The sequence below is a fragment of the Amphimedon queenslandica genome, unplaced genomic scaffold (assembly GCF_000090795.2).
Source record: "Amphimedon queenslandica unplaced genomic scaffold, v1.1 AMPQUscaffold_12910, whole genome shotgun sequence".
Classification (NCBI taxonomy): domain Eukaryota; kingdom Metazoa; phylum Porifera; class Demospongiae; order Haplosclerida; family Niphatidae; genus Amphimedon; species Amphimedon queenslandica.
In genome coordinates, this window is record NW_003546854.1 from 28,907 (window position 1) to 38,391 (window position 9,485).

Here is a 9,485-nt window from a genome sequence, read left to right on the forward strand (position 1 = left end):
TTAATGAATTTGTTTCTATCAAATTGCTCTCTGTTAAGATTGACATATTAAAGATTGTTAGAAGATCCAGTGGTACATGTAATATTTTAATCCACAGGTACAATATTGGACCACACACACTGTGAACCTTTTATTAGTTTGTGCAATTTTACTACATTGGTACAAATAAAAGGAGCTTTTTCCAATAATAATTTTCAAAATATAAGCATTAAAAAAACAATTTCCAATTTAAAAAATAGCAAGGACTACAACCATGTTTCTTTCCTTTAAATAGCTCTGAAATCAGCCCTAATTTTTACAATTTCTAGTATTGATGTCCATTAATTGTCTCATTGTCTCTGTGTGTGAGTGTGCATATATACTTTTGATTTATGATTTTGTAGTTTTTAATTGGTTCATTATAATGTGTAGCAATGATACTCCTTATTAGGAAGTAAGATGTGGAAGTACTATGCCTATGCACATGCAAAAACACACACACAAACCGTTATAGATGGGAAGCTTCAAATTAGTGATGTTCTTAGGTTATTCAAAAGTTCTGGTACTGCACTTGATGTAAGAGTGGATGACCTGTTACATAGTCAAATGTCGTCAGCCTCTCAGTAATACTAGTGTTCCAGAGATGCATGGATGGACTGCTGCAATAAAGGAGTGATCTGGAGGAAGGTACTTCAAGTTTGTGAAGATTATCCAGGCCAACTTGGAATTTAAGTCAAAGCTGATGCGCGAGTATTTCTTTCAGAGCCTGTGATTTACCTGTGCATTGTGTGCAAGCTTGTCTAAGACCTTCAGGATTTTTAATGAATTTTTAAATTGCTCAAAATTTGCTGAGACCCCGTGATGGGGGTTCTGGGGTGTGAATGTTAATGACGTCATCAAAATGGCTGCCGTCTAGTATAGTCCCGAGTTCTCAGTCATGTTTCTGATCTAGTATATTATGGATGATCCAGCCTTTTATGACAAGTTAGCTCATCTCAGACAAAGAGCGGGCGACGGTGTACCTGACAATATACTAACGTACTTCTTAAAGAAGGTAATACCAGTAATAGGATTAGGACTTAGGATTGCCATAGTCTCGCCAGCCAGACGGGATTGGTCTGGCTGGCGAGACTAGGATTGCCAGGTGTTGATCAGTCACGTACATGTGTATGTCACACTGTATCACTACTGTGATCAGGGTTCTATCCAGTGGGGGGTGGGGGGAAGCTTCTCCCCCAAACTCTTCATCTTCCCCCCCCCCAAAACTTCAAGCTTCGCCCTGTGTACTTCTGTAACTGCATGCATGTACTGTACATGTACATACACATGTATGTACACAACCTTCCCCCCGGTCAACTGCTCTGGGCTTCCTCCCCAAACAAAAATTTCTAGATAGAACCCTGGTGATGTAGTCTGCTGCTACTAGTGTGTAGTCCATACAGTTGTATCTGTTGTATGTTAGGATACAAGCATACAACTGATCTAAGTACTCTACAGTTAGGCTTGGGATTATTAAGTTAACAAGTTATAGACCTCTTGAGCTAAGAAGGAATTATGTCACAAGAGTAAATATGGCAGTGGGTGTGGTAGAGAAGGAAATAAATTCCATGGACGGCATCTTTCTATGGTGAACCAATGAGCAAAAGCAGAAAGCAAGCTATAGTAAAGAATTTGCTTCACATTGCACCAAATCTGTTTTATGAGATGCTTGGTAGCACGCATTCTTCCAACCAACTTTTGTAGCTTGAAACAGTTCCAGACCAGTCAAACAAATCATTTTATAGTTTATTCCATTCCTTCTTCATTGAATCTTGCCATCCAAAATGGCGGCCAATTGTTACGTGTAGGTGGATACCGTATCTCAAAATAATGATATTCATACACTTAGTTATTCACAGCTCAAGAGGTCTATGTAGAGCCTTGCATGGATGTTATCAATGGGGGATGTGGCTATGACTGGCCACCATGTTGGGTGGCAAGAATGTACACAGAACAGATGGAGATATAGAAAAAATTTGGATTTTCTATTGATGAGATATCATACTTGGCTGTAGAACAATACCTTTATCTCCTACCTTGCATTAGCCTGGAATGTCAGCTGCAGAATTTATTCAGATTTTTTTCCATTTTTCCCATTCTACCATGTACATTCTTACCACTCAACATGGCGGACAGTTATAGCTGCCTCCCTGTTGATTACATCTGTGCAAGAGCTTTATTATGTTTTGCAGTGGTAAGTAGATTAACATTCATTGTTTTTACAACTGAGGTAACCAAGTAATATGTTAGCTGCATATTATTGCCACTTTAACAGAATTAGGCAAAAGTTAAAAATTTTATGGTGCACAATTATGAATGGTTTACAGTACATGTATATACATTTTAATTTAAAAATTAACTGGTTTTCAATTTTACCTTTTTATTGTAAAATTATAAGATATTTCAAGCAGTATTTGTGTTTTATTCGGACAGAAACTGCTGGCTTTCCCTTGCAATTTTATTCTGTCAAAATGGCCACCATGAAATGCATCTGATGTACTTGTACATGTATTACACTTAAAATAACATTCGTGTACTAATAAGCTGGCTCAAAATTGATGAATTACCGTATAGGGGTTTTATTTTGTTGGTATAAAATTTCGCGAATTTGTTCAGATTTGCCATTTGTTGGTATAAATTTTCGCGAATCTTACCTTCTGCGGCCATTTTTACTAATGTGCTACACCTTTTTCTGTGGAATTTAATTTTGCGAATTTAATGAAAACGCGAAATTTGCGAAATTTATTACCAGTGAAATATAACCCCTATACGGTACCCTCTCTCTCATTCTTCTCTTTTACAGAGTAAAGGTGACATCAATCATTGTATTACTTTACTACGTGAGAATTACTGGACTGCAGGCTCCTCCATACACAGTCCTGAATCAATACCTCCTGAAAGGAGTGTCCATAATTCACAGAATATCTTCATGTCTAGACCACACCCACAACTCTCGTCTACTCCAAGTACGTATGCACATGTACATGTACTATTAATGCTATTACTGTACAAGATGATGACAATGATGATTTGCTGAATATTTTGCTGTCATTTTAACCCGCAAATTGAAACCACTGCTCGATTGATAACAACTATGCAGATTTGGATCATGGGGGATTTTAGCTAATTTGGTATTTTGACAGTTGTTCACCGAAATTAAATCCTCCATTATAAACCATTAATTTTGTGCAATACCGTAGGCCGGGTTTTGATTGCGTATCTAATAAATTGCGAATTTGAAAAAATAACTAGTTTGCGTTTCCAACAATTGCGAGATGCTAGCCTAGCTAGCCACACTCACAAGTTAACTGATTGTCTTGTTTCTCTCCTTTGCCATCTAAAGCTACTACTGCCACAGCTTAATTAACTTCCTTCAAGATGTTAGGTGGCATTGGGACTTGACTAGATGAGGTAATTTGGGCTGAAAATAGCACAGGATACCACTCATGATGCTGTAAATGAAACACATGTAGAGAAAATGATTGACAGGTGTGGCACTTATTAATTATTATAGGCGTAGCGTTTATCAATTATTATTAATTACGATTCTTTTTATTGCGAGATGTATTCCAGATTCGCAATTCGCAATCAAAAAAACCTCGCAATCAAAACCCAGCCTACAGTAAATGTGCATGCTCAATGATACATGGGCAATTTACCAGATTACGTGTACAGTACATGGAAAACCTGCAAATTGCCAAAAATTAGCAATTAATTTGTCAAAATTTTGCCCCATACAAAAATACTAGTTGTACATGTATTTTCTTCTTTATCTCTCCTCAACAGATATTCACGAGTCTCAAGCCCCACCCCCTAATCAACCACACTATGAACATCGTTATAACAATTCTGTTCAAGTACCTGATACGATGCCAGTCAGTGTCCCTTATACTCCTAAGGAAGCAGGTGTGGTTATGGGTGGAGCCTCTTATCAAGTGGGTGTGTCTCACACATCTCATCATGTTAGACAATCAAGTACATATGACATGTATTTTATTAAATGAATTATAAATATTATTCTTTCAATGTACAGCTGCAGCTGAAGAAAATATTTTAAAACTTCAACGAGAACAGTTACAAAATATTAAAGCTGTAAGAGGATAATGTAATTACTTGCAAATATTATTGTTATTGTTATTAATAGGAACATGATGTATTATTAAAAAGATATGCAAAGTCTCAGAGTGAAGTGAGAGAAAAGTTACAAAGTTTAGAACAAATGAAAAGATACTCAAGTCAAAGCAGTGTGGTAAGGAAAGCACTACAAGTTTTAGCCAATTCCAACAAATAATTTTCTAGTTATGAGTATCTTAAGAAACGAGCTCCAAAATGCCCCACTTTTTATTACATTTCTGATACTTATTGGTGTCCTTATGCTACATGTACATGTGTGTGAAAGTTTGAAGTGATTCCAACTATAAATTTTTGAATTACAACCATTTTAAGAAATTGGACAATATTGAAAAAAGCAGAGGCTATAGCCTATAGTTTTTTCTGAAAAACGGCTCCAAAATCACTCCCAGTTTTATTACATTTTCTGATACAAATTGATTGTCTTATGCTAAGTAGAAAGTTTGAGGCCATTCCAACAAAAAATTTAAGTTGTGGCCATTTTTAAAAAATGTCAATTTTTAAACAAGCAAAGGCTATAGCATATGGTTTTTACAAAAAATATCTCTGAAATGACCTCCAATTTTATTGCATTTTCTCATACACATACATATTGATGTCCTTGTGCTACATTTATGTAGATTGTTTGAGGTGATTCTGACAAAATATTTTTGAGTTATGGCATGAAATTATCCAATTTTTGGGAATAGCAAAGGCTATGGCCAATGTTTTTCTCCAAAAAAATGGCTTATAATCACCGCCAATTTTTTTACATTTTCCGATATGTATTTGAGTTATGGCCATTTTAAAGAAATTGGCCAATTGTGAAAAGACAAAGGTGACAGCCCATGGTTTTTTTTCCAAAAAATTGCTCCAAAATCACCCCCATTTTTTATTATTTTCTGATACATTGATGTCCTTAATGCTGTGTAGAAAGTTTGAGTTGATTCGGACAAATAATTTTCAAGATACGAACATTATACTGTATAGTGGGAAATTTTGGAGGGGATTAAATTTGGTGAATTCGGCGTTTTGATTGCCATTCACCAAAATAAATATCTGCAATTTTAAGCCATTAAATGCATGCTCAATGGCACATGGCCACAAATTTGCCAAGTTAAAATTTGCTAATCACCAAATTTCAGCAATTCGCCAAATTTTAGTCCCTCCAAAATTTCCCACTATACAGTAATTTCTCTGTCTGTGTCACCTTATGATTTGTGATTGAGTAGTTTTTAATGGATGGTTTATTAATGTGTAGTATTGATAGTAGTAACATGTGTACGTAAATAATTAATTAGAATAGTTATTATAATTAATTACTTACGTGTGTTACTACTAAACTCACCCTACACACACACATACAGAAGAAGTGCCTGTACTGTCTGTATCAATGACTCTAAGATCAAGACAAGTCTCTTTGAAGTTTTACCAGCATTCATGCAGTAATCATTTGTGTACAAACTAGTTTTATTAATCACAGATTGCAAATGAACATGTACATACACGTAGTGTATTTGTGAAACAGGATAATAAGGATTCTCTATTACAGTTACGTATAATTGGCATTAAAGGCTTAAGGAATAATTTAGTATGACACTATATCTTGTACTGCATGGATGATACATGTACATGTACATGTACATTTTAAGACAGCATTGTACATTAGATTCAAATTTATAAATGCTTGTAGCTCAAATATTTGCGCTTGGAATTGGCTCAATCTTTTTGCACAGCACAGGATGCATGTACATGTACATGTATTAGGATTTTAGAATGTACATGTAGTTATTGGGGCGAGCCTGAGCAAGCCCCACATAAACGAGACAAGTATGTCTGTCTGTTTGTGTGTCTGTACACGTACGTCATCCCTATTTATGCATAATATGGTAGATGCTATGCATTATAAATTCAGTTTTCAATATTTCATTACAAGTGGGAATGGCCACAATAAAATAAAATGGCGACCTATATACGGAAAGAAGTCATAAGTTTTCTAGCAGCAAAATGAGACAGAAACTCTGTTCAAAGGCTTCTCCAACAGCTATATCAGGTTATAGATGCAATAAAGTAACTATGAAACTTGTTTTTGTTGACATTATTGATTTACTGGACTTACTGTACTACTGTCCAGATGAGCAGGTATGCCATCTTGTTAAAACATTCATGTGAATGACTCTGATTAAGTGAATGTCAGTCACAGCCTGAACTAACTTGGACTACATTGCTACAGTTGCCTATCTAACCTTATCATTTGTGCAGTGACTGCTTCTACAGTAGCTATCTTTAATTGCAAAACTTCATGCATTGATTACAAAGGTAGATGAAAAACTATGCTACACTTCAAGTTCTGAGCTGCTAAAGTTCAATCAATTTATGCATGAGACTGAGTATAGTTAGTTTGTTAAAATTTATTGCTTGCTTAAGCTCACCCCTTTAATGTTTTACATTCGTCTAGTAATAAGTAATTTTTTTCTTAATTCCTTCATAGAGTGATGATGATTTATATATGGCTGAATGTATACAGAGCAGTTTAAGATATGATATACAACAGGAAAGACAAAGGAAGCAACCATCACTGAGAAAAAGCACCAGCAGTAAATTATGATAATAATGATGATGTACATGTATACTATGTCCCAACTGAGAATGGACCGGAAGTGGAAGCAGCTGCATTGGAATTTGAAAAATGTAGCTACGTCACTAATGACATCTTATAATGATATTCATAGAGACATGGCCGATATTTTGGCTGTGTTGTTTCACTCTTAAAATAGTCTTGTTCTTCCTGATAAGCAGTACAATAGCTTCTGGAGTCAGCTAGTCTTCATAAAGGCCATCATTATCAGAAGATCTCTTTCTATTAGCTTTTTAAAAGAAGAATGATCAGTTTGGGCACTCGACCACATGTGGTTATGTAAACTATGACATCATAGAACGTCAATGTGGTTAGCTTTGGTATGCCATTGGGTTTATAGGGAGAACCCGGTTCTCAGGGTTCCCAAGGGTTGAGAGACTCAAGACCTGAGATTCTGAAGCGGCATTAGGCGACTAAGAACCTGTGCAAGTGCAAGTCTCATTTTTATCCCACATTCCTTTACAAAGTTATTCCAGTTTTTCTTGGTCCATACTCAGTTGGGACATGGTATATTACCCTCTCTCTCTCCCCCTCAGATTGGAGTTGTCCCAGTTGTCAATGGTCCAATAATCCATTAGTCACTACTTGTGATAAATGCTCCTATATACTTCCATGAATATCGTCTTTCTCTTTTATAATTCTTTTCACTTTATATTGGTTATTGATCTTATTGTTACTTGTATTATTACTATTGTTTATTCTGATGTTAATTATTGAATAACACACATGCAGTGTATATCTTCATGTACATGTACTGAACATAAAGTGTGTGTGTTGGTATGTGAGTTAGTTCTGTATGGTGCATGTTTATAATAATTATACTATCTTTGTGGGACTTCATATTATTAGTGTAGTTTACTTAATCCTTTGTCATTTCAGGGGACTATGATGGTTGTTTGTATAGTTTAATTTCACTTGATTTTTTCAAAAAATTAGCTACAACTTTAAAATTTCTAGCTAATTTCTAGAACCTATTTTTTAAAGAGAATGACCCAGTTGACTGGATCAATGTTCTTGAAATGAAGTACGTAATATTATTAAAAAAAACTATTTTGATATCAATTTGAAAAAATAACAGCATAGCAAGTATACATGTATAGCAGCAAATGCCAATAATAATGAAACTAACATTATTAGAGCAATAATTAAAATTGGACAAAATAATGATAATAGTAATTAATAAAAAGCACAATTACATACAATACAAATTATTGTCAAGTAATATCAATGCATATAAACACAATCAGTTAATGTATAAAAGCTAAGGCATGTAAAAAATCTCATTTCATTAGAAGGTGGAGCAGAAACAAATACACAAACTATTAATGCTCATAAACACTACAACATAATATACAATGCAACAATGAATGATTTATAATAACAAAAATAAGAATAATAAACCAGAGGAAATCATCATAATGCTGCATATTGTATAACAACTACCAATAGAAATAATAAATAAATACTGAGCATTACTTTACAATAGAAACATCATCAAAAATAAAAAATTGCTCTGCTTCAAAAACAAATAATTACTTAACAGTAAGTTTCCATTATTCTTGAAGGTATAGGAGTTAACGAGAGAGAGATTTGATGCCATGGTGTTAAACGATTGAATGTGTGTGTGTAAATGTCAAGTGTAGTAGAGAATGAGTGTGATGTGATGAATTGGTAATACATACATATATATTAAAAGGATTACTAAAACGAACGAAGTACAACAAACACAATTACTAGAATGCAATTATATATTATTATAGTTAAAGTTTAAGAAGATAAAAATGAAGGAAGAGTTTTAGTAGCAATAGGCATTATTTGTCTTCTCTCTGCCTCTTTAATCATTTCTCGTACTAATTTTATAAAGTAAAAGCGTCTCAGCATCAATTTGACTATAGACTCTCTCCCTTTAATTGACTGGGCTGCATCAATGTCTCCTTCAACTGGTTTCAACTGATACTTTTCCATTAAAATATGAACCATTTCCAAGTGACCGCTCAAGCATGCAAAATACAACAGACCTTTAGAGTCATGTGTTTCTAAATAACAATTGCAGTTTAGTTTATTCAAGTAATGTAATACCAGTCGCATGTTACCAGCTTGACAGGCAGCATGAACACCAGTGAATCCATTACTGTCTTTGTCTTCAGGATGAATATTAAAAGATTGAATCAGATACACTGACATGTCATAATGTCTGCTAGCGTAATGAAGTGGAGACCGACCAGCTTTATTCTTAGGAGTTGGATTATTCCTAACACGAGGTACAAGATACTCGTATATCTCTTTATCTCCTTGCTTTGCTATTATGTGTAGACATGTCACTCCATCTTTATCCTGTGACTCTGGATCAAGACCGTGTGATTCCACTAGGAATTGAATTATATCCTTATTACCACTCTGAGCAGCTCCATGAAGCAATCCTTCCTCATTATTATTGAAACTATAAACATTAGCTGGATACACCTCAGAGAGATACAGTACCATCCTATAGTGACCATTTTGACAAGCTAAATGAAGACAAGAACAACCATCACCATCCACTGCTCCAAGGAGCTCGTCATGATTTGTAGTACCAGTAGTCACTGATAAGAGAGACATGACTGTATTAACGTGACCATTAGCTGCTGCTAAGTGTAATGGAGTCAGTCTCTTCTCATTAATTGAATAAATGTCAATATTAAGAAACTTGTAAGCTGCTGCTATAGTAGACACTATATCA

General features: G+C 34.8%; 2 protein-coding genes across 2 annotated transcripts in view; one reads left to right on the forward strand and one right to left on the reverse strand.

The window, feature by feature from the left end:
• Positions 1-870: 870 nt before the first annotated feature.
• LOC100640007 (uncharacterized) lies at positions 871-7,675 on the forward strand. Its single transcript, XM_003389884.3, has 7 exons — positions 871-1,033; positions 2,822-2,984; positions 3,805-3,993; positions 4,052-4,110; positions 4,163-4,267; positions 6,620-6,725; positions 7,303-7,675. The coding sequence occupies exons 1-7, from the start codon at positions 938-940 to the stop codon at positions 7,380-7,382; spliced, it is 798 nt and encodes a 265-aa protein (XP_003389932.1). The 5' UTR covers positions 871-937; the 3' UTR covers positions 7,383-7,675.
• Positions 7,676-8,760: 1,085 nt separating this feature from the next.
• The window catches only part of LOC105314454 (putative ankyrin repeat protein RF_0381), a 2,321-nt gene continuing 1,596 nt past the window's right edge, over positions 8,761-9,485 (reverse strand). The window contains exons 2-3 of the mRNA XM_011408625.1: positions 8,846-9,477; positions 8,761-8,802 (exon numbers count right to left, since the gene is read on the reverse strand). Coding sequence (XP_011406927.1) covers positions 8,761-8,802; positions 8,846-9,477 — 674 coding nt within the window. The remainder of the gene's footprint in view (positions 8,803-8,845; positions 9,478-9,485) is intronic.

Bases quoted from the DNA above. Each gene is read 5' to 3' on its own strand.
- LOC100640007 (XM_003389884.3), top strand. From the start codon at position 938: ATGGATGATCCAGCCTTTTATGACAAGTTAGCTCATCTCAGACAAAGA. The intron at 2,985-3,804 runs GTACGTATGCAC...TCTCCTCAACAG, and splicing joins ACAACTCTCGTCTACTCCAA to ATATTCACGAGTCTCAAGCC. The intron at 3,994-4,051 runs GTACATATGACA...TTCAATGTACAG, and splicing joins TCATCATGTTAGACAATCAA to CTGCAGCTGAAGAAAATATT.